A 26449-nucleotide genomic window follows, 5' to 3' on the forward strand; every position below is an offset into this window, starting at 1 on the left:
CACAGAAGGCAGCACAGTTGCACAATGGTTAGCACTGCTGCCTCACAGCACCAGGGACCTTGGTTCGATCCCAGCCTCGGGTCTGTGTGGAGTTTGCATGTTCTCCCCGTGTCTGCGTGGGTTTCTTCCGGATGTTCCAGTTTCCTCCCACAGTCCAAGGTGTGTGGGTTAGGTTGATTGGCCATGCTAAACTGCCCCTAGTGTCAGGTGGATTAGCAGGATAAACGTGTGGGGTTACGGAAATAGGGACCTGAGTGGGACAGTGGTCGGTGCACATTTGATGGGCCGAGTGGACTCCTTAGGCATTGCAGGGATCCTACAATTCTATGGAGTTGACTCTTAACTGCCCACTAAAAATCGGCCCAGCCAGTCACTCAGTTCAAGGGCAACAAGGGATGGAACAAGACATGCTGGCTTTACTCTCAATGCCCATCTCTCACAAAAGAGTAAAATACCTTTCTTCTTCATTTTTGGCATCCTCCTCACACACACACTGCAGGAAACTGGCCAAATAGTAACTCAGAAAGAGGTAGAGTCAGCGTTTGTGGAGATATAAATGCTCGCTGCCAAATGTGTATGATCCAGAGTTTGTGAGTCCAAACTTTAATGCTTCGTAAAGACGTGAGGATTTATTGGCGGACACTAATTTAAAAACTGCTCTGTAGGATAACGCTTAGCGGAGCCAAAAGGGGAGCGAAGGAGTGGATGATACACCCCATAAGCCACATCGTTAATGTCCATTATAAGTACTTTTTTTGAGACATTGTTCACATCTGTTCGTCGGCACGGTAGCACAGTGGTTAGCACTACTGCCTCAGCATCAGGGACCTGGGTTCGATTCCCAGCTTTATTAAGTGATTGTGTAGAGTCTGCACATTCTCCCCGTGTCTGCGTGGGGTTTACTTGGATGGTCCGGTTTCCTCCCACAGTCCGAAAGACGTGCTGGTTAGGGTGCATTGGCCGTGCTAAATTCTCCCTCAGTGTGCCCGAACAGGCCCCTGAGTGTGGCAACTAAGAGATTTTCACTAACTTTATTGCAGCGTTAATGTAACCGACTTGTCACACCAATAAATAAACTTTACTAAAAATTCCTACCAGGATTGACAAAATTCCTCAGGCTATTGTGATGTGGTGATTTTAAAAATGTAAGTGTTCTGGATGATAACAAAAAACAAAGCGTAGCTTCAGGAGTGTGACTTACGCCACATGAAACACTGGAACGGGGAGCGATAGGTGGATAACACAGCACAAGGTGTCTTAAGGAGATATAACTCCTGTGTCTCTTCCTGAGAATTGAGACAAAGTATTATTTGATTAAACTGTGCTGAAGGTGACAGAAATGAAGCAACACTTTCCAAATTATGTTTGGAGATTATCTCTGGGAAAAGTTTAATATTCATATTTGTATAGTAGCGAAACTGAGTTTATAAAGAATGTCTGTAAAGAATGTAAAATACTACAGGGGAAACAACAATGCATGGTCCCTTTAAAAGCTGATTGTGTCAGTCCCTTTAAAAGCTGGTTTTATTCAAGGCCAAGATGTTTGAAGTGCAGAGTTTGCACAGATTCGAAGATGCAACATTTGTTTCAAGGGCCAAAAGCATCAGGGTTGCCTTGGTAACCGGCTCTGCAGGTTTTTGCATTTTGTTAGCCTATGAGTTTAAAGGAGACACTCAGCTAAAGGGAACCTATCAGATTTGAATTTGCTGTTGTTGCCAGCATCAAACTAATCCTGGTGTAGAGAATGTATATGTCATCAGGAATATAAATGTCGGAACTCAACTCAGTTCCATCAAGGGTTGAGCCTGGAGTTGAACCAGAAGCAAGGCCCAATCACCTGAACCAGTTAAGGGCAGTTAGACCAGCTGGAGCAGTCGGTTCATAACTCTTCAGACAGGTCTTAAGATAACTCACCCTCTAACCAGCGAAAAGTACCCAATCAGATAGCACTTACAAACAGCAGACAACTATACAAGAACTCCAAATCTTTTCCGAGATACCAGACCTGGTTGTACACAGTTTTTTGAGAGTGAACTAAGGTTCTGTTCTTACAATTTTGGTACTGAATGATCCTTGTCTTTCTTTGAACAGCATTTCAGTTGAGCTGTCCTTTAATTAAAATGTTACTGGCTTTAGTTAAGGTTCCTGGTTGGTTGAATAAAATAATGTTAGTTATTCACTTAAAGCGAGTGTCTTATGTTAATGAACCTCTAACCGTGAATGTCGAACAGATAACAGCTTCCCAACACTTTACCAGATTACGAAGTGAGGTAAAGAGGATTAACCTCTGCGTTGTAACAGTATACCCTTAGATTGCACTATCATGAGGGTCTTTCACCTTGTTCACCATAAGGGAATTCAAGGAGTGGGAACAAGGTGGCATTGAGTCTATTTCTGGACCATGGACAATGAGGGAAATGGACCAGGGATGCCTGCTGTTGTCCCATGTACTGAAAGGCACAAAACACAGGTTCAAATGTTGTTAATTCATCATGTTTAATCCCTCTTCTTTATTGAACAGCCTGAAAATAACTTAGATTTTCCTTTGACACGAAGAAACGTATTAACAATCTCAATTAGCACCAAACACAATCCTCTGGACACATTGAAGAACTGATCTAAATCATTGGGTGGGACTTCATGGCCTCGCTCATCCCAAAACCACAAAGGTGCCACCCCGAAGTCAACGAGCCTTTCCATGGTTCACCCGCTCCGATTCCCATGGCGGGCGGGACGGTAAAATCCCAACCTGTTGTGTTTTTTTTTGACTGGGATTTGGCTAACAGCCTGTTTACGAGACTCTCACATGCCCTCGCCAAGAGGATCGTCCACATTGAAGGGAAAATCACTGCGACAACTTTAACACACATTCGATCAACCAATCCGGTTTCGTAGAAAGCAAGAGCTGGCTTCAGCCTCGTCACTTACCCGATATCCTTTTGGCCCCTGTTTTCCCATTGGACCCGGTAAACCCTGGAAAAGAAACAACAGATTCAAAAAAGGAAATTTGAGAAGCCGCAGCCCGAATTTTAACTCGAGGCAGGATCGGTGGGTGAGGGGAGGGGATTCACAGCCAGAAGGCAAGTGACAAGCTTGCGCGCGACAGTCCAAAGAGACTTTAGCTCCCAGGTATTGCTACATCCCGAGAGAACCAACATATCAGGAATTACTGTTCGGTCTGTGGATGGGAGTGAAAGTTCATGGGGGGGATTGGGAACAGGGTTTTTTTATTAATTTGTGGGACATGGATATCACTGACAGTCCAGCATTTATTACCCATTCCTAGATGCCCTTGAACTGAATGGCTTGTATTTCAGAGGGCAGCTGAGATTCAACCCCATTGCTGTGGCTCTGGAGTCACATGTAGGCCAGACCAGGTAAGGACAGCAGATTTCCTTCCCTAAAGGACATCTGTGAACCAGATGGGTTTTTCCGACAATCGACAATGGTTTCATGGTCATCAGTAGGTTCTTAATTCCACATATTTTTTATTGAATTCAAATTCCACCATCTGCCGTAACGGGATTCGAACCCGGGTCCCCAAAACATCAGTTGAGTTTTTGGATTAAAGTCTAGTGATAATACCACTAGGCCACTGCTTCTCCATTCCTCATGGGTACTTACGAGAATGACCTTGAGATTAATAGAGTTTAACATTTTTTAAAGTTTATTTATTAGTGTCACAAGTAGGCTTACATTGACAATGCAATGAAGTTACTGTGAAAATCCTCTAGTCGCCACACTCCTGTTCGGGTCCACTGAGAGAGAGTTTAGCACAGCCAATGCACCGAACCAGCACGTCTTTCAGACTGTGGGAGGAAACTGGAGTACTAAGGAGCAATTTAGCATGGCCAATCAACCTAACCTACACGTCTTTGTACTGTGGGAGGAAACCGGAGCACCTGGAGGAAACCCACGCGGACATGGGGAGAATGTGCAGATTCCACGCATACAGTGACCCAAGCTGGGAATCGAACCCGGGTCCCTGGCGCTGTGAGTCTAGTTTATGAAGCAGTTCACTTTAAGACTCTCCGGCTGGGTAAACTCTTATTGTTTAGAAAGTACGGTTGAAGATTAAAGTACGTAACTTCCGACATACTTCAATACACCACCAGTCCAAGTTACACTGGTCATGTGATGCGCTCTGGAATTTAGCAGGTATTTCACTGTTATTAACAGAGCAATTTACAAAATTTGGGACCAATCTGGAAACATCAGGGGCTGTGTTTTACGCTACTCCGCTTGCCAGCATGTCATTTCCCACCCATTATTGTAAATCAGCGTAAAGTCACAAACAAGCTAGCGAGCTGTGAAGTGGAAAACGCCAATCCAGATGTGATTGGAGGCAGGAGCACCAAGAATTCTTCAGGCTAAAAATCAACAGCGCCAAAGATTTGTGTTCAACAGATACTGCCTTTTATTCTTTTTCAATTTTTATTAGGGTCGCAAGTAGGCTTGCATTAACACTGCAATGAAGTTACTGTGAAAATCCCCAGGTCGCCACACTCTGGCGCCTGTTCGGGTACACTGAGGGAGAATTTAGCAAGGCTAATAAGAACATAAGAAATAGGAGCAGGAGTAGGCCATCTAGCCCCTCAAGCCTGCCCCGCCATTCAATAAGATCATGGCTGATCTGTCGTGTCTCAGTTCCACATTCCCGCCCTCTCCCCATAACCTGTAATCCCCTTGCCTATCAAAAACCTATCAACCCGCGTCTTAAAAATATTTAGCGAGGCAGCCTCCACCACTTCAACGGGCAGAGAATTCCAGAGATTCACCACTCTTTGAGTGAAGAAGTCCCTCCTCAACTCCATTCTAAACCGCCCCCCCTTTATCTTGAGGCTGTGCCCTAACCAGCACGTCTTTCGGACTGTGGGAGGAAACCGAGAGTACTCTCTCTTGGATAGGGCGGCACCTATCGGGTAGATAGGTTTCTGATAGACAAAGGTATTAAGGGTTATGGGGAGAAAGCAGGAAAGCGGAACTGATCCACTGCAGCTCAGCCATGATCTTATTGAATGGTGGGGCAGGCTCGAAGGCCTAGATGGCCTACCCCTGCTCCTATTTCTTTTGTTCTTATGTTCACAGTAGTTAGCATTGCTGCCTCACAGCGCCAAGGGCCCAGGTTTGATTCCCAGCTTGGGTCACTGAATGCATAGAGTCTGCACATTCTCCCCGTGTCTGCATGGGTTTCCTCCGGGTGCTCCAGTTTCTTCCCACACTCCAAAAGACGTGTTGGTTAGATGCATTGGTCATGCTAAATTCTCCCTCAATGTACCCGAACAGGTGCCGGAGTGTGGTGACTAGGGGATTGTCACAGTAACTCCATTGCAGTGTTAATATAAGCCTTACTTATGCTATTAATAAATAAACTTAAATGTAAAAAAGAGAGAGAGTCCACACATGCAGTGAGCCAAGGCTGGAATTGAACCCAGATTTCTGGCACTGTGAGACAAAAGTGCTAAGCACTGTGCCACTGTTCCACTCTCACGGTGGCAATAGTGATTGTATTTACAAATTATTTGTCAATTTATACGGATAGATAAATGCAAATAAATTCAAATTAGCAATCTCCCTGGAGTTCTGTATGCTCGAATTCCAGGTGGCACAGCCCCAGCGTCATTTTTTAAATTCCGATATGAATCTCTCTTTGACAGGTTATGAAATGTGGTCGACGGGGAGCGCGCCCACCGGAATTCATGTGGATTCCTGGTGCCTTCCCGAATTCACTTGATTTATTTGATTCAGCCTCGGAGGGGAGACAGTCGGATGCTGCGCATTCCCTTCCCGCCAGGAAACAAAATGAAAAGCAGAACTGGGATAGGATTAGTGGACTTTCCAGTGCGATTAACGTTTTGGAGGGAGAGGAAAAAATAAGACAGTCACTCACAAAAAAAAGTGGTTTGCTTCCAGCTGTCAAAGGAGCACCAAAATTTCACTCTTGCCAAATGTCAAGAAATTGAATAAGGGCTCACACCGCTCCCAGTGGCCGCATCGTTCATTAGTTTGTTGAAAGAAATTTCAGGTTCTAGAATCTAGAGTTGCTGACCGCGCTCCCTTTCTCCTCTATCCTGTGGGCGGCACGGTGGCACAGCGGTTAGCACTGCTGCCTCACATCGCCAGGGACCCAGGTTCGATTCCTGGCTTGGGTCACTGCCTGTGCAGAGTCCGCACCTTCTCAACGTGTCTGCGCGGGATAGCAACACTATAGGTACCTAATTCTGCTACAGTATCCAAAATGAGGGCGGCACGGTGCTTGGCACTGCTGCCTCACTGCGCCAGGGACACAGGCTCGATTCCAGCCATGGGTGGCTGTCTGTGGAGTTGGCCTGTTCTCCCCATGTCTGCGTGGGTTTCCTCCCACACTCCAGAGTTAGGTGGATTGACCATGCTAAATTGCCCCTTAGTGTCCCAAGATATGTAGGTTAGATAGATTAGCCATGGGTTACAGGGATAGGGCAAGGGAAAGATACTCTGTCAGTGAGTCGGTGCAGACCTGATGGGCCGAATGGCCTCCTTCTGCACTGTAGGGATTCTATAATTCTCAATTTTTTTATTCATTTGTGGGACATGGGTGTCGCGGGCTGGCCAGCATTTATTGCGCATCTCTAGTTGCCCTTGTTCAGAGGGCAGTTGAGAGTCAACCACATTGATGTGGCTCTGGAGTCACATGTAGGCCAGACCGGGTAAGGGCGGCAGATTTCCTTCCCTAAAGGACATCAGTGAACCAGATGGGTTTTTCTGACAATTGACAACGGTTTCATGGTCATCAGTAGATACTTAATTCCAGATATTTTTTATTGAATTCAAATTCCACCCTCTGCTGCAGTGGGATTTGAACACAGGTCCCCAGAACGTTAATTGAGTTTCTGGATTAATAGTCTAGCAATAATGCCAATCGGCCATCACCTCCCCCTAAATGCAACTGTTCGACTTCTGAAACTGAAACACCGTTATTCCTACAAAACCCATCTCCAAACTCTGTGGCCTGGATCTCGGCACCTCCTTCTGCGACTCGATCCTGAACTTCCTAACTCACGGACCACAATCAGTAAGGATAGGCAACAACACCACCTCCTCAATACCAGTGTCCCTCAACGCTGTGCCCTCAGTCGTTTACTACACTCCTTATACACCTATAACTGTGTGGCCAAATTCCCCTCCAACTTTAGTGGGTCGGATCTCAAACAATGACGAGATGGAGTACAGGAATGAGATAGAGAATCTGGTGAACTGGTGCGACAACAATAAAATCTCTCTCTCAACGTCAACAAAATGAAGGAGATTGTCATCGACTTCAGGAAGCGTAAAGGAGAACATGCTCCTGTCTACATCAATGGGGATGAAGTAGGAATGGTCGAGAGAGGTTAGGTGTCCAGATCACCAACCTGTCCTGGTCCCCCCATCCCAATACTATAGTTAAGAAAGCCCACCAACGCTTCCACTTTCCCAGAAGACTAAGGAAATTTGGCATGTCAGCTACAACTCTCGCCAAGTTTTACAGATGCACCATAGAAAGCATTCTTTCTGGTTGTATCACAGCTTGGTATGGGCTCCTGCTCTATCCAAGAACACAAGAAACTACAAAGGATTGTGAATGAAATCCAGTCCATCACGCAAACCAGCCTCCCATCCATTGGCTCTGTCCACACTTCCCGCTGCCTCGGCAAAGCAGCTAGCATCATTAAAGACCCCACACACCCTGGCCATTCTCTCTTCCACTTCTTCCATCAGGAAAACGATACAAAAATCTGAGGGCACGTACCAACCAACTCAAGAACAGCTTCTTCTCTGCTGCCATCAGACTCTAGAATGGATCTACATTGCAAGAAATTGATGTTTCTCTACACCCTAGCTATGACCGTAACACTATATTCTGCACTCTCTCCTTTCCTTCTCTATGAACGGTATGCTTTGTCTGTATAGCGTGCAAGAAACGATACTTTTCTCAATGTATTAGTAATACATGTGACAATAATAAATCAAATCAAATCAAAAAACAGAAAATGCTGGAAAATCTCTGGAGGTCTGTCAGCAAGTGTGAAGAGAGAATAGAGCCAACTTTTCAAAACTCAATGACCTCATCCAGACTCGAAACATTGGCTCTATTCTCTCTCCAAGGAAACTGTCAGACCTGCTGAGATTTTCCAGCATCTGTAGCATTTTGCCTTTATCAAGTGTTCAGCTTCTATCGCCACTTTAACAATATATTTTGCTCAGGGACCCAGGCATGAAGTTTAAAGTTTTAAAGTTTATTTATTAGTGTCACAAGAAAGCTTACGTTAACACTGCAATGAAGTTACTGTGAAAATCTAGTCCGCTCGGGTACACAGGGGGAGAAATTAGCACGGCCAATGCACCCTAACCAGCACGTCTTTGGGAGGAAACCGGAGCACCCGGAGGAAATCCGCACGGACACGGAGAGAGCGTACAGACTCCACACAGACAGTGATCCCGAGCCGGGAATCGAACTCGGGTCTCTGGCACTGTGAGGCAGCAGTGCTAACCACTGTGCGACCACCCACTTTTTCCACGCGTCAATTCCGGCAAACTGAGGGTGGGAATTCTAACCGAATCAGCTTTGTCTCAATGCGACGCTCAGGTGCTTAGGACGGGGATGAGGAGACATTTCTTCACCCGGTGAGCCTGTGGAATTCATCACCGCAGGAAATAGTGGATGCCAAAACATTGAATGTAGTCAAGAGGTGGTTGGATATAGCACTTGGGGCGAATGGGGATCAAAGGTTATGGGGAGAAAGCAGGATTAGGCTATTGAGTCGGATGATCAGCCATGATCGGAATGAATGGCGGAACAGGCTCGAAGGGCCGAATGGCCTCCTCCTGCTCCTATCTTCTAATGTTTCTAGGCGCCTGCCTTCGAACAGCTCGCTCGCTCTCAATCGCCTTAACGACTAGAATGTGCCTTTTGGGGTTGTCTCACTAGACTCTCAGTGAAGTGTGTTTTGCAAACATGTGAACATTTTCTCTGTGTCAAACTGCACGCAGGAGAGGATCTACTGCACCTGCCTGCCAGGATAACCTTTCGCACCGCGACTTCCATCTGGTCCACGCTCCCCCTGTGGAAAGAGAAAAAGCAAATGGACAACGTTTACTGCTAGCGCCACTCTTCGCGAGCCTGCAACTTTGCTTCCAACAATCAAGGATCCAAAGTTTGAAACCTTTTGAACACACTTTCAATCGCAATTTCCATTATGAAGAGCACGGAGATATATCAGCTGGGATTACAGCATTAAACGCACTCCAGCATATGTCTCTGGGAACTAGTCTCCAGATGTGTTGCTTACACAGTATTCAAGCATGCACACAATTACAGAGATCCCCTGCCAAGTGCAGCATGATTCAGTGTTAAAAACCTGGCATTGAAGTCCAGGGCGCCCCTCGTTCCAAGGAATTCATGTTTTAGTTCAGGCCCCGGGGCATGGTTCCACAGCGCAGAACCATTCTTAATTCCGCAGACTCAGGTTGGTCCAAGTCATCTGGAATTTTGTTTTAAGTTTACACAGACATCATCCGTAATGTTGCCAGTCCGTCCAAGGGCTGGGGGAGCGGGTGTTGGGGGTATTATTCTGCATTACCAATGAACTGAGCTGGCTTATATCAGTCTGAAATTAAGCAGATTAAGATGTTCCAGATTAGTCACGCCTTTCTCGATTGTCGAGGCTTTGCTTTGTAATCCGGGGTGGATTTGGCGTAGGTTCAGCTCACGCCCTAAAGCGGCAATCCCCGTCGCACTAAACACGGGGTTCGGTGCCCGCCTGGTTTGGAACCAAGTTCCACAAAGAGCGGCCTTGAAATTACGCATTAAGACTGCATTAACCCATAAAGGCTGAATGTGTTTGCGGTGACAGCCCTCTGTCTGCCATCGTAATCCTGGCATTAACCAAGTTAACTGGAGCCAACTAGGGCGGCACGGTGGTTAGCACTGCTGCCTCACAGTGCCAGGGGACACAGGTTCGGTTCCTGGCTTGGGTCACTGTCTGTGTGGAGTCTGCACATTCTCCCCGTGTCTACATGGGTTTTCGCTGGGTGCTCCGGTTTCCTCCTACAGTCCAAAGAAGTGCGGGTTAGGTGGACTGGCCATGCCAAATTATCCCTCAGTGTCAGGGCAACTAGCCAGTGTAAGTGCCTTAAGAGCGTAAGATGTAGGAGCAGAATTAGGCCACTCGGCCCATCGAGTCTGCTCTGCCATTCAATCATGGCAGATATTTTTCTCATCCCCATTCTCCTGCCTTCTCCCCGTAATCCCTGACCCCCTTATCAATCAAGAACCTATCTATCTCTGTCTTAAAGACACTCAATGACCTGGCCTCCGCAGCTTTCTGTGGTAAAGAGTTCCACAGATTCACCACTCTCTCTGGCTGAAGAAATTCCTCCTCATTTCTGTATTAAAGGAGCGTCCCTTCACGCTGAGGTTGTGCCCTCAAGTTCTAGTCTCTCCCATAGTGGAAACACCCTCTCCACGTCCATCCTATCTAGGCCTCTCAGTATTCTGTAACTTTCAATTAGATCCCCCCTCATCCTTCTAAACTCCACTGAGAAACATGTGGGGTTATGGGGAGAGGGCCTGGGTGGGATTGTGGTTGGTACAGACTCGATGGGACAAAAGGCCTTATTCTGCAATGTAGGATTCTATGAACTCATTGAAAGGATTATCACCCGAACACACTCATTCACAGACTAAAATATCCAATAGACTTTTCATGGCTTTGATCTATTCCAGTACACACAGTGAGGCCTTATGGTGTAGTATCACTGTCTCTAAGTCACAAGCTCCAGTTTCAAGTCCCGCACCAGAGCCAATGGGAGGAGTGTTCGTGCTCAAACAGGTCGCATATCAACTTGCAAAATCCGTCCCACACACGCCAATTTTATCAGGGAATCATAGAATCCCAACAGTGCAGAAGGAGGCCATTCAGCCCATCAAGCCTGAACCAACCACAACTCCACCCAGGCCCTATCTCCTTAATCCTACCTATTTATCCCAGCTAGCCTCCCTGGCACTAAGGGGCAATTTAACATGGCCAATCCACCTAATCCGCACATCTTTGGCGTGTGGGAGGAAACTGGAACATCTGGTGGAAACCCATGCTGACATGGGGAGAATGTGCAGACTCCACACAGACAGTCACCCGAGCCGGGAATCGAATCCTGGAGCTGTGAGGCAGCAGTGCTAACCCAGTGGAAGAAATTTTTTGGGAGAAGAGATTTTCGATCAGAAATGTGATGGAAAGAACATTGGAACCTCTCCGTCATTATATCTCCAAACTATGGGAGTGTCATAGAATCCTACATTGCAGAAGGAGGCCAATTGGCCCAACAAGTCTGCACTGACCACAATCCCACCCAGGCCCTATCCCCTTAACCTCATGTATTTACCCTACTAACCCTCCTGACACTGATGGTCCATTTAGCATGGCTAATCCACCTAACCCTCACATTTTTGGAATGTGGGAGGAAACCGGAACACCTAAAGGAAACCCACACAGACACGGGGAGAATGTGCAGACTCCACATATACAGGGACCCAAGGCCAGAATCGAACCTGGGCCCCCAGCGCTGTGAGGCAGCAGCGCTAATGACTGTGCCACCCAGCTGAAAAAAATTTTCAATGGTAGAGATTTTTGGTCAGAAATGCGATGGAAAGAACATTGGAATCTCTACCCTCATTATATCTCCAGACCTAGAGGGTACATGTTGCCACTGCACCCTGAACTCCCCGAATATCTACAACACACCACCACCAGTATATATACTCCAGTCTCCTGGGTATAGATCAGCTAGACAGTCCACACCTTTTCCCAAAGATACAGGAGTCTAAAACTAGAGGGCGTAGGTTTAAGGTGAGAGGGGAGAGATACAAAAGGGTCCAGAGGGGCAACTTTTTCACACAGAGGGTGGTGAGTGTCTGAAACAAGCTGCCAGAGGTAGTAGTAGAGGGGGGGGGGTATAATTTTATCTTTTAAAAAACATTTAGACAGTTACATGGGCAAGATGGGTATGAAGGGATGGGAACCAAACACGGGCAATTGGGACTAGCTTAGTGGTTTAAAAGAACAGGGGCGGCATGGACAAGTTGGGCCGAAGGGCCTGTTTCCATGCTATGTAAACCTCCGTGACCTCAACCAGGAACTACATTTCTGCTACGATTTTATCGCTTGACAATTATTGATTCAAGGCGATGGAAATGGTTTCTTCATCGCCAAGGCAACAGAAACACTGACGAGATATTATTACTGGTGGCTGGCGTTGGCCTCTCTGTCTCCAGCTGATTTAAACTGATCCAGATAGAGGACTGGCATTCTTCCCGTGCCAACCACTGAGTGGAGAAACGAGAGGCTTCCAGCGCCCACCAGGAAATTCCGCCTGCGGGTAGGCTGACGGTAAAAATTTAAATAGGTTTCAGGTAAGAAACTTGGGGTGGAATGGTGGCACTGCAGCCTCACGGTGCCAGGGACCCGGGTTCGATTCCGGCCTCGGGCGCCAGTTGGATAACTATCCTCGTCACCCTGTTTTGCAGACGAGAACGGTTCCGCATCCGGAAAGGGCGCGGAGCCAATTATGACAAACGGGATAAGAGCAGAAAGGACTTACACTGTCCGACACAGCTGCTTCTGCCCCCTATCGCCGAGAGTCAGAACTGCAATGCAGTCACGGAGATCTGGCACCATGGCTACACCGGTGGGGGGGGGTAGGGGGTGGGTAGGTTTGGTGGTGATCGGAGGCCATTGAAGCCCCCGGGGTGGTTGGAGGCCATAGATGGGTAGTGCCATTGGGCACTTTGGCACTGCTCATTGGGCAATGTAAGTGTACCAGGGCAGGGCCAAGGGGGTGGGGACCTAATGGGGGGGCGAGGGCATGGGGGGTATGCATAACGACTGGGGGGGGGGCTTTGGCAGGGGGGAGTTCTGAAAGTGGGTGGTTGGCAGGGGAGAGCTCTGCAAGGGGGGTGGTTGGCGCGGGGCAGACCGGTGCAAGGGGGGGTGGTTGGCAGGGGGGGGGAGGGGTGGGGAGTGCTGCAAAGGGGGGGGTACACAGGTGTGGGCAGCTATGCAAGGGGGTGTTGTGCGGCGAGGTGGAGGGGCATGGCAGGGATGGGCTGTGGAGGGGTCGCGAGGGCAGGGGGGGCCATCAGGAGACTCAGTGGGTGGGCTCTGATGCCCCGATGCCAGCGGGTGACCCGTGTTAGGTGCAGCAGAGTGACAATACCACCAATGACGGGGGTGGGTAAGGGGAGGGTCGATGTCTGTGGTGGGAGGGATGGGGGGGTGGTGTGGGAGGAAGGTCCTTGGTTCAGTCGGAGTTAGGGGGTGCTCTGCGCAGTGGTGCTCGATCGCTCTACAGTCGGTGTAATTAAGCTGCGTCCCTGCCCAGCGTAAAGCTCCCAGCTGTCTGAAAATCCGACAGGGTGTCGGGAAATCGCCAGAATGCTGAACTCTCCCTAAGGACCAGCGTGGAACACATCTACTTTCACGCTGTTGTAACACTTGGAACTTTTTTTTGGGACTTTAGCGCCCGATAGCTATGAATTTATGCTGGCTAACATAAATCTTAGTAAACCGTGCCATGATTTTATTAGAAAGATTTTAAAACTCCTTCCGTGTGTATGTGAGGTGCAGGGGGAGCGCGTTTGTATGAATGAGCTCACTGTAGATGCAGAGCATGTTGGACACTCTCTCACTCCAACACATTCGCACTTCCAAGAGCTTCTGGCTCAACTTTCCCTCGATAAACAGATCCAGCTGCTTTCAAATTATATTGGCTTTTTTTGGGGGGGGAGAAAAAGCCTATTTATTCCAGGTATTCAAACCTGAACAATGGTATCCAAAGAAATTAAAACAAATTGCATCGAAGACATGAAGAGTCTTCACCGAAACAAGAGAAGGTTCATCACAGCGCAATTTTACAACAGTAACATTACGCCGGTATATATCCATCAGGTGTTGAGATGTTTTATGTAATGGATAGCTCAACTGTTCCTTATTACATTGGCCAGAGAACTCAGTCCTCACTAATGTAGGTTACCAAGGTTTGCTTTCCTTCATACAGCGGCACAGTGGTTGGCATTGATGCCCCACAGCGCCAGGGACCTGGGTTCAATTCCCGACTTGTGTCCCAGTCCGGGCAGAGTCCGCACATTCTCCCCATGTCTGCGTGGGTTTCCTCCCAAGACGTGCTGGTTAGGTGCATTGACTTGAACAGGCGCTGGAGTGTGACAACTGGGGGAATCTCACAGTAACTTCATTGCAGCGTTAATGTAAGCCTCACTTGTGACTGATAAATAAACTTTAAAGAACAGAAAATTATGTGGAGATGCTGGCATTGGGCTGGGGTGGGCGCAGTAAGAAATCTCACAACACCGGGTTAAAGTCCAACACGTTTATTTGGAATCACGAGCTTTCGGAGCTCTGCTCCTTCATCAGGTGAGTCCTGATGGAGTCCTCACTTGAGGAAGGGGCAGCGCTCCAAAAGCTCGTGATTCCAAATAAACCTGCTGGATTTTCATCTGGTGTTGAGGGTCTTCTTACTGAACAGAAAATTGCAACCGATGTGAAAAAAGTTGGGAAAATCCCAAGATATTCAGTAAGTATATCACTGGGAAGAGGATAACCACGGGAAGAGTAGGGGCCATCAGGGAGCAAGGGGGCATCCTCTGGATGGGGCCAAAGGACATTGGTAGAGTGATCAGTGAATACTTCACATCTTCACGAGAGTGAGGACGATGGTGGTGTAGAGAGAGGGACTGTGAGGTTCTTGAGCAAATTGCCATAGGGACAGGCAAGGTTTTGGAAGTGTCGGCAGCCTCACAAGTGGATAAATCTCCAGGTACAGATGAATTGTGCCCCAGGCTGCTGTGGGCATCAAGGGAGGAGATTGCAGGGGCTCTAACACAAATTTTTAATTCCTCTCTGGCCTCGGGGGAGGTCATGATGCGGAGATGTCGGCGTCGGACTGGGGTAAACACAGTAAGAAGTCTCACAACACCAGGTTAAAGTCCAACAGGTTTATTTGGTAAGAAATGCCACTAGCTTTCGGAGCGCTGCTCCTTCTTCAGGTGAGTAGGGAGTTCTGATCACAAACAGGGCATACAAAGGCACACACTCAGTTTACAGAATACTGATTAAAATGCGAGTCTTTACAGCTAATCAAGTCTTAAAGGTGCAGACAATGTGAGTGGAGAGAGCATTTCGTAATCTTTCAGTATCTGCTTTCTTGCATCTTTGTAAAACCTTGATGTCTGTGTCGATATGCGTGATCTATGTGAGACCTCTTACCATGTTTACCCCCAGTCCAACGCCGGCATCTCCACATCATGACTACCATCGACACCGCAAACTGCCGGCTCCGAGTGCAGAGGATCTCCGAGAAAATTGCGCATATCGACGCAGACATCAAGTTTTTACAAAAATGCAAGAAAGCAGATACGGAAAGGACCACAGATTACGAAATGCTGTCTCCACTCACATTGTCTACACCTTTGAGACTTGATTAGCTGTAAAGACTCGCATTTTAATCAGTATTTTGTAAACTGAGTGTGTGCCGTTATATGCCCTGTTTGTGATCAGAACTCCCCACTCACCTGACAAAGGAACAGCACTCTGAAAACTACAGGGGTTTCCTACTAAATAAACCTGGACTTTAACCTGGTGTTGTGAGACTTTTTATGGGGGAGGTGCTGGGTGACTAGAAAACAGCTAACGTGGTTCCACTATTTTAAAAAATGACTCCATTCTGCTGGAAACCAAAGGACATTGAATTCCACCTTCTTCTGTGTCTGAAACATACACGGCTTATTTCAGAATCCTTCAGACTGTTTGGTTACTCTGCATTCTCTGATCCCAGACAAGAGAAACATGTTACTTTGATCTCACACTTTCACCACCTTGTAGAGAGATTATGGTCACTACTAAACAGACAAGGACAAGACTAACTAACCGCAAGAATTTAGCTTGCCCAATGCGCCCTAACCAGCACGTCTTTCGGACTGTGGGAGGAAACCGGAGCACCCGGGGGGAACCCATGGAGGTGTGGGGAGAATGTGTAGACTCCACACAAACAGTGACCCGAGGCCGGAATCAAATCCGGGTCCCTGGCGCTGTGAGGCAGCAGCACTAACCATGGTGCCACCGTGCCGCCCTCAATTGGCCAACTCAGAGCCTGAACAGACCTCTGGGCCTTAAGACCATTCTCTACCGCAGAGTGAAGTCCGCCGTGTCAGTGAGACAACAGACACTCAACAATCACCAGCTGTCCACTCCTCAGTGGGAAGTTGCCTCTTAGCATCATCCTCACAACCCACATTCCTGTCTAGTTTTGGAGTTTAATTTAGATAAATGCGAGGTGATGCATTTTGGTAGATTGAACCAGGGCAGGAGTTACTCAGTTAATGGTAGGACGCTGGGGAGAGTTACAGAACAAAGAGATCTAGGGGTACATGTTCATAGCTCCTTGAAAGTGAAGTGGTCCACAGAGTGGTGAAGGAGGCATTCGGCATGCTTGGTTTCATTGGTCAGAACATTGAATACAGGAGCCTTGTTGAAGTTGTACAAGACATTGGTAAGGCCACACTTGGAATACTATGTACAGTTCTAGTCACCCTATTATAGAAAGGATATTGTTAAACTAGAAAAAAAATGCAGAAAAGATTTACTAGGATGTTACTAGGATTTGATGGTTTGTGTTATAAGGAGAAGTTGGAGAAACTGGAACTTTTTTTCCTTGGAATGTAAAAAGCTCAGGGGTGATCTTATAGAGATCTATAAAATAATGAGGGGCACAGATCAGCGAGATAGTCAATATCTTTTCACAAAGGTAGGGGAGTCTAAAACTAGAGAGCGTAGGTTTAAGTTGAGAGTGGACAGAAACAAAAGGGTCCAGAGGGACATTTTTTCCCACATTGAGGTTAGTAACAAACTGGAACAAGCTGCCAGAGGTAGTAATAGAGGCGGGTACAATTTTGTTTTTTGAAAAGCATTTAGGCAGTTACATGGGTAAGATGGGTATGGGGGGATATGGGCCAAACGTGGGCAATTGGGACTAGTTTAGTGGTAAAGACTGGGTGGCATGGACAAGTTGGGCCGAAGGGCCTGTTTCCATGCTGTAAACCTCTATGACTCTGTTAGCAAACTGGGGACTGTTGTTTTATGGTCCCCACAACCAACTCATTGATATGGATTATGAATAGCTGGGGCCTGGGCACTGCTGATTGTGGCACCCCACAAGTCACAGCCTGTCACCCTGAGGTTGCTGTTGAATGAGCTGTCAGTAAGCACAGAGCCACTGGAGAGACAAGAGTTCAAGTTACGAGGATTCCAAGAGGGTCCAATTGTCATAACCAGTTCCTTCCAGAAGTCAGGCAGAAATGAAAACAAACAACAGTTTGGGAGAATCTTGGAAAGATTTGTGATTGCGAGTGGAAACTGAAACAGAAATGAGAAGGGATTCCAGCTCGGAGACGGAGAAACAAAGGAAGTTGGCAGAATGAGGGAGGGAAGCAAAATAAACAATCATGTGTACAGTTTAATAAAGCTTCCTTTCGCTCTGCACTGCTACTTTTCAATCTTAGTGGATCAAAACTCATAGCGTCAGCTGTGGCTATGTTGGTAGAACACTCAGCTGTGAGTCAGAACATCGAGGGTTCAAGTTCCAAACCAGGGATTTGATCACAAAAAACCCAGGCTGACATTACCAAAGCCATACAGAAGGGCTGCACTGCTGGAGGTGCCATCCAGCACGGTCTTTCGGACTCTGGGGCGGCACGGTGACACAGCGGTTAGCACTGCTGCCTCACAGCACCAGGGACATGGGTCCAATTCCTGGCTCGGGTCACTGTCTGCACGGAGTTTGCACGTTCTCCCCGTGTCTGCATGGGTTTCCTCCGGGTGCTCCAGTTTTCTCCCACAGTCCAAAGATGTCTGGGTTTGGTGGATTGGTCATGCTAAATTGCCACTTGGTGCTCAAAGATGCGCAGGTTAGGTGGGTTTGCTAAATTGCCCCGTGGTGTCAGGGGAACCAGCATGGTAAATTCATGGGATTATGGGAATAGGGCCTGGTTGACATTGTTGTCAGTGCAGACACAATGGGCCGAATGGCCTCTTGCACTGTAGGGATTCTATTCTATGATTGATTCTCCTACTTCACCCTTTATAGAAAGGATATTGTTAAACTAAAAAGAGTGCAGAAGAGATTTACTAGGATGCTCATGGGATTTGATGGTTTGAGTTATAAGGAGAGGCTGGATAGACTGGGGCATCTTTCCCTGGAGCGTAGGAGGCTGAGGGGTGATCTTATAGAGGTCTATAAAATAATGAGGGGCACAGATCAGCTAGATAGTCAATATCTTTTCCCAAAGGTAGGGGAGTCTAAAACTAGAGGGCATAGGTTTAAGGTGAGAGGTGAGAGATACAAAAAGGTCCAGAGGATGGTTAGTGTCTGGAATAAGCTGCCAGAGGTAGTAGTAGAGGCGGGTACAATTTCTTTTCAAAAGCGTTTATACAGTTACATGGGTAAGATGGGTATAGAGAGATACGGGTCAAACGCAGACAACTGGGACTGGCTTAGGGGTTTAAAACTGGGTGGCATGGATAAGTTGGGCTGAAGGGCCTGTTTCCTCGCTGTTTCCTCTATGACTCACACAAGACTGCTTTGCAATTCCGAATTTTCCATTTTCAGATTGCAAATTGTCCACAATGCTGGAGAGAAACTGGAAATTTCCAGTGAATTTCTGAAAATAATCTTTGAACTATAAATTGTGCAGATAGATCTGGTTTGAAGCGAGGCTTTGGCTTTTCCCAGGTTGTTATTTTAGAGTGTTAATGATTAGTACGGAGACGTCAGTAATGGGAGGTAGAAAGCTGACTGCTTTTTGTCAAAGTTTAAATTCCGTGGCCACCTACAGCATCTGTGTACTAAAGAGTACCTTGGAGCGCCACACACATTATCTTTTACAGCAACGAGCTACAAAACAGACTGAATCTATTAGTAGAACCACAATAACGTGTTCTCATAATGATTCACTTCAAACTCTTGTGTCGAGGATGATTGAATTCTTTAAGGGGAGTAGAGCTTGTTAACATGCCTAAACGTGGAGTGGAGGAACATTAATTAAATAAAACACATAATCCCTACTGTACAGAAGAAGGCCATTCGGCCCATCGAGTCTGCACTGACCACAATCCCACCCCGGCCCTATTCCCATAACCCCAATATTTACACTGCTAATCCCCTGACACTTTAGCACGGCCAATCAACCTAACCCACACGGCTTTCCGACTGTGGGAAGAAACCGGAGTACCCAGAGGAAACCCACACAGATATGGGGAGAATGTGCAAACCCTCGCAGACAGTGGCCCAAGCCAGGAATCGAACCCAGATCTCTGGCGCTGTGAGGCAGCAGTGCTAACTGCTGTGCCACATAGGGAAGGTTGATTTTCTTTATTCTTTCATGGGATGTGGCTGGGCCAACATTTGTAACCCACCCCTGACCACCCTGGAACTGGGTGTCTCACTCTGTCAACAAAGAACAAAGAAAGATGTTTTTCTTTCCTCTTTGGCCCTCCAAACCTGCACTGATCATGACTCCTGCCTAACCTTAAACCGCATACACTTACAAAGTCCATATCCTTCCATTCCCTTCCTACTCATGTATTAGTCCGGCTGCCCCTTAAATGATGCCATCGTACCTGCTCCCACCACCTCTCCGGGCAGTGGGTTCCAGACATTCACCACCCTCTGTGTAAAAAAACTTGCCTCGCACATCTCCTCTAAACTTTTCCCCACGCACCTCAAACCGATGTCATTTCCATTGCTGTGGGTCTGGAGTCACGTGTAGATTCTGTAATGTCCAAGAGGCATCTGGATAGATGGATTGAATAGACAGGGAATAGAGGGAGATGGAGCACGTGGAGGCAAGAGTATATTAGATTAGAGAGGCATCTGTGTTGGCACAGACTCGGTGGGCCGAGAAACCTGTTCCTGTGCTGTACTGTTCTTCGTAGGCCAGACCGGGTAAGGACGACAGATTTCCTTCCCTAAAGGATATTAGTGAAGGAGATGGACCTTGGACAATCTGAGTTATCAAAGTTACCATTGCTGAGACCAGCTTTTCAATTCTAGTTTTACCGATTGAATTTTAATTCCACCAGCTGCCATGGTGGGATTTGAACCCACGCCCCCAGCACATTACCCCAGTGACATTAGAACCACATCAATGCGGCACAATGGTTAGAACATGAGAACATAAGAAATAGGAGCAGGAGTAGGCCATCTAACCCTTCGAGCCTGCCCCGCCATTCAATAAGATCATGGCTGATCTGAAGTGGATCAGTTCCACTTTCCCGCTTTCTTCCCATAACCCTTAATTCCTTTGCCTACCAAAAACCTATCTACCCGTGACTTAAATATATTCAGCGAGGTAGCCTCCACCACTTCAACAGGCAGAGAATGGTGACTCACAGCACCAGGGACCTGAGTTCGATTCTGGGCTCGGGTCACTGTCTGTGCGGAGACTGTACATTCTCCCCGTGTCTGTATGGGTTTCCTCTGGGTGCTCTGGTTTCCTCCCACAGTCTGAGAGGTGTACTGGTTAGGTACATTGTCCGTGCTAAATTCTCCCTCAGTGTACCTGAACAGGCGAAGGAGTGTGGCGACTAGGGGATTTTCACAGTAACTTCATTGCAGTGTTAATGTAAGCCTACTTGTGACTAATAAAAAATAAACTTAAACGTTAATTTATTGCTCAACTGAATATATTACGTAATAAAGCCTCTCTCAGTTCCATTTGGGTGAGAGTGTTTGTATTGTAATGTATTGTAATTATATGGATCAGTGGTCTTTTTCTGTTTCTCATTTCCATATGTTCCTTCAACTTTTTAAAAATCATTTTTGGGACATGGCCATCGCTGGCTGGGCCAGCATTTATTGCCCATCCCTAGTTGCCCTTGAGAAGGTGGTGGTGAGCTGCCTTCTTGAATTTCTGCAGTCCCCGTGCTGTGGGTTGACCCACAGTGCCAGGCCACTTTGCTTTATACCCTGCAAGTCAAGGTAAATCACACTGTCCGAATGCAGGGGTGATGGCGGGCATGTCACTGGGATGAATAGTGAGCTAGGGAAGTGGTTTCAAATCCCACCACGGCAGCCGAAGAAATTTAAATTTAACCAATGAATCTGGAATTGAGTAATGGTAACTGTGATTACTGAGGTTGTACAGAACCCATCTGGTTCACTACTGCCCTTTAGGGAAGGAAATCTGCCATGCTTACCTGGTCTGGCCTACATGTGACTCCAGACCCATGTGGTTGACTCTTAACTGCCCTTAGAAGAACTTAGAGAGGAAGGCAGGTTGGAGGTGAACACTGAGGTTATTTTTTGCATTGAATTAAATCCACGAACATTCTCTGACTGCATCGGTGAGTATGAAGGGAAATAAACACTCACTGGTTTTCCAGGATGTCCAGGTGGTCCAGGGTAACCTTTCTGTCCCTAATTAGAAAAAAAAACATACATTACTCCAGTTGAAAAAGTTTAAGAAATGTGAACATTTGTACATTTGACAACTGGAAACAATGCTTAAAATCAACTAGGAGAGGGTAAGAAACACAGTCGCAGAAAAATGTGCAAATACAAATGCACCGTCATATACAAATACGCCGTCAAATACAACTACGCCGTCATATACAAATACGCCGTCAAATACAAACACCCGTCATATCCAAACACACCGTCATATCCAAACACACCGTCAAATACAAACATCCGCCATATACAAGTACACCGCCATATACAAGTACACCGTCAAATACAAACACCCGCCATAGACAAACACCCGTCATAGACAAACACCCGCCATATACAAATACAGCGTCATATACAAATACACCGTCATATACAAATAAAGCGTCATATACAAACACCCACCATATACAAGTACACCGTCATATACAAGTACGCCGTCAAATACAAACACCCGCCATAGACAAACACCCTCCATATACAAATACAGTGTCATAGACAAATACAGCGTCAAACACAAATACACCGTCATATACAAATACACCGTCAAACACAAATACACCGTCATATACAAATACGCCGTCAAACACAAATACGCCGTCAAACACAAATACACCGTCATATACAAATACACCGTCATATACAAATACACCGTCAAACACAAATACACCGTCACTGTCGAACTCAAATACACCGTCAAACACAAATACACCGTCAAACTCAAATACACCGTCATATACAAATACACCGTCAAACGCAAATACACCGTCATATACAAATACACTGTCAAACACAAATACCCCGTCATATACAAATACACCGTCATATACAAATACATCGTCAAACACAAATACACCGTCAAACACAAATACACCGTCATATACAAATACACCGTCAAACACAAATACACCGTCAAACACAAATACACCGTCAAACACAAATACACCGTCATATACAAATACACCGTCAAACACAAATACACCGTCAAACACAAATACACCGTCAAACACAAATACGCCGTCAAACACAAATACACCATCATATACAAATACACCGTCAAACTCAAATACACCATCATAGACAAACACACCATCTTATACAAATACACCGTCATATACAAATACACCGTCATATACAAATACACCGTCAAACTCAAATACACCATCATATACGAATACACCGTCAAACTCAAATACACCATCATATACAAACACACCATCTTATACAAATACACCGTCATATACAAATACACCATCATATACAAATACACCGTCAAACTCAAATACACCATCATATACAAATACACCGTCAAACTCAAATACACTATCATATACAAACACACCGTCATACACAAATACACTGTCATATACAAATACACCGCCAAACACAAATACACCGTCATATACAAATTGTGCCCAGAGAATTTGACACCCAGCTAAATTTCTGTTCACTGCAGTGGGATGGGAAAATCCCACTGGTGCGAACAATGGTAACATTTCGGCTATTGTTTCCAATGTCTGTATTTGACTATCTCTCTCTCTCTAACTTTACTTCATGACACTTTTGATCTCCCAACTTCTCCTCTCGATCAAACCACTCATTAGTCTTTCTGTCTATCCAGCCAACTCTGACCGTTCTCCGCAGTACCCACATTTCTAAGTCTCCTCTTCTGCTCTTTCTTCAGGTTCAAACTCTCACATCCACAGAGTGTGACATTCCATACAATCACAGAATTGTTGTGGTGCAGGAGGAGGCCATTTGGCCCATTATGTCTGTACCAGCTCACCAAATGAGCCATTCCCCTGACTTTTCCCTGTACCCCTGCACACTTTTTCTGTTCAAGTAATCACCTAATAGCCTCTTGAATGCTACCAAACTTCCAGGCAGCGCATTCCAAACCCCAATAACATCCTCCAAGTCCCATGGCACCAAATCCTGAAAAAGTGGCAGATGTGACAAACTAACTCCTGGATGTGTGTAGTCTTCAGTTTCACTGACTCTCGGATATTTGCAGGTATTTTAGGTGGTGTCCACAGACGCTGGGGTTCGTTCTCTGCGTGCGAAGCTGGCGCTGCCACCCCTTCCTCTACATGGCACCTCCGTGGACATCTTCTCTCCATTCATCATCTGAAGCAGCCTCTCAAAGCCTGTTGACCCATGTCCCGGTGACCACATTGATGCCCAATCTTAACTTTGCATGCTGCATTGGCAAGCCCTCATACCACCCTTGCCCACATGACTGAGTGACAACACCATTGCCCATGCAGGTGCACCCTGAACTCTCACCTCGGGCACAGGCTTCACTCCAAGACCTTTCACTGGTCTAAGCAGGGCATTTGTCAGTACACACCTCAGCACAGGAGGCGGCCATTCGGCCCTTCGAGCCTGCTCCACCATTCATTACGATCATGGCTGATCATCGAATTCAATATCCTGATCCCCCCTTCTCCCCATATCCCTTGATCCCTTTAGCCCCAAGAGCGATATCTAATTTCTTCCTGAAATCAAACATTTTGGCCTCAACTACTTTCTGTGGTCGTGAATTCCACACATTCACCACCCTCTGGGTGAAGAAATTCCTCCTCACCTCAGTTCGCCATGATAAGGAGATGCCGGCATTGGACTGGGATGGGCATAGTAAGAAGTGAAGTGAGGAAGGAGCAGTGCTCCAAAAGCTCGTGATTCCAAATAAATCTGTTGGATTTTAACCTGATATTGTAGGCTTCTTACTGTTCCAAAAGGTTTACCTCTTATCCTCAAACTATGACCCCTAGTTCTGGACTCCCCCACCACTGGGAACATTCTTTCTGAATCTACCCTGTTAGAATTTTATAAGTTTCTATGAGATCCCGTCTCACTCTTCTAAACTCCAGTGAATATAATCCTAACCGACTTAGTCACTCCTCACATGGCAGACCTGCTTGTTCATCCAGCGGCAGAGGTACTTTAGTTGCAAGCAATAAAAGAACTAACTTCAGAAAGTAAATCAAAGAGAAAGGTTTAATAAAGAAACTTCATTACTCCAACACTTGAGGCCACACTCTGGGCCACACTGCCTGCTGTACCTGTGCATTGTACCTGTCAGTGACTAATGCACGAGGACACCAAAGTCTCGTTGATTACCCACCTCTCTCAATTTACACCCATTCCAATAATAATCTGTCTTCTTATTATTTCTACCAGAGTGGATAACCTCACATTTATCCACATTACACTGCATCTGTCTTGCATTTGCCCACACACTCAGTCTGTTCAAATCACGTTGAACATCTCTGCATTCTCCTCACAGCTCACCCTCCCATCTAACTTTGTATCATCTGCAAATTTGTAGATAATACATCTAGTTCCCTTATCCAAATCACTGATACATAATGTGAACGGTTTGCGTTCTAGTACAGATCTTTACAGAACCTCTCTAGTCACTACCTGCCAATCGGAAGAAGACCCATTTATTCCAACTCTTTGCTTCTTGTCTGATAACCAACTTTCTATCCATCTCATGACATTACCCGCAATCCCACGTGCTTTAACTTTACACAGTAATCGCATTCTCAGACCTTGCCAAGGATTATGAATATTCTCCTGAGGCAGAGTATCGTCAACTTTCTAAGGGTATATCTGCTTGTCCCATCGAGCAAAGGTACAAGCACACCATGGCAGTCATTGATTTTGTAAGTCCGTGCACCAAGTGTTAAATACTGTGCAGCAATCAGTGGCAGTCATATACCTAGTCAGTGCTTGAGTGCGTGTAATGTTATATTAATTTAACTCCAAGCATGTCAATTGAGTTTTAGCTGATTTCAACTGCAAAGGGGTACTGATGATTGACACATTTTTGCCTTGCCTTTGTCAATCTCCCACCTCCAGAAGCCCATCCGTCCCTGATTACACACATCCCAAGAACAAGTGTAACAATGAAACTATTTGTCACTTAACTATATTTCTGGTTTAATGAAAGTTGAAGCTTATTTATTAATGTTTCAAGCAGGTATTAACACTGCAAAGAAGTTACTGTGAAAATCCCCTAGTCGCCACGCTGTTCGGGCAGACTCAGGGAGAATTTAGCATGACCAATGCACCAAACCACCACAGAGAGAGAAACCGGAGGAAACCCACGCAGACACGGGGAGCATGTGCCAACTCCACACAGACAGTGACCCAAGATGGGAATCGAACCCGGATCCCTGGCGCCGTGAGGCTGTGCTAACCACTGTACCACCAGTTTGACGCTAAAGTCTGCCATTAAGGCATAGTAGAGGAGCTTTAAAACCATTTTTGTTAATTTACGCTAAATATTGCATGTCAGTGTAATCAAAAATAGCAATTAGTTCCTTGAACCACTTGACAACCCCACAGAGAGGGACCAATACATTGCAAAGAAATACTGGCTTATAAATTATGAAGAGAACTGAAATCCGTCTTTGGCTGATTTTCCAAGAAAAATTGGTAGACTAAATGCTGAGTACGGAATTCAGTTTCACATTGCATAAATATTTTCCCACATGCTTTGCGGCTGGGATAAAGTTTACTGTTTTGTCAGGAGAGCATGTCAGGCTGAGTTCTACCGAAATCTGCCCAAACGTGCAAACACAGCTCCGTGAAAACAAACCAATGTCCAATCCCTCCGCTTGCAAATCAACTTTCGGCGGGATTCTGCCTGAGGGGCGTTCAGTCATAATCCCGCGAATGTAAGGGGGCTGAGTGTAGGGTAACAAAATTTGCTGATGACTCGAAGATGAGCAGAAAAGCGAATTGTGTAGAAGGCGCGGAAAGTGTGCAGAGGGATCTGGATACACTGAGTGAGTGGGCGAGGACCTGGCAGACGGCGTATAAAGTTAGCAAATGTGAGGTTATCCACTTTGGTAGAAATAATAGTAGGAGGGATTGTTATTTAAAGGGCGAAAAGCTGCAGCATGCTACG

At 46.3% G+C, this 26449-nt stretch overlaps 1 protein-coding gene across 1 annotated transcript in view; it reads right to left on the minus strand.

Moving 5' to 3' along the window:
• col27a1b (collagen, type XXVII, alpha 1b) overlaps positions 1–26449 on the minus strand; it is a 576392-nt gene that overhangs the window by 389943 nt on the left and 160000 nt on the right. The window contains exons 8-10 of the mRNA XM_080211775.1: positions 21454–21498; positions 9024–9077; positions 2929–2973 (exon numbers count right to left, since the gene is read on the minus strand). Coding sequence (XP_080067901.1) covers positions 2929–2973; positions 9024–9077; positions 21454–21498 — 144 coding nt within the window. The remainder of the gene's footprint in view (positions 1–2928; positions 2974–9023; positions 9078–21453; positions 21499–26449) is intronic.

This window comes from Carcharhinus amblyrhynchos, chromosome 25 (assembly GCF_965287045.1).
Source record: "Carcharhinus amblyrhynchos chromosome 25, sCarAmb.v2.hapA, whole genome shotgun sequence".
Taxonomy (NCBI): Eukaryota; Metazoa; Chordata; class Chondrichthyes; order Carcharhiniformes; family Carcharhinidae; genus Carcharhinus; species Carcharhinus amblyrhynchos.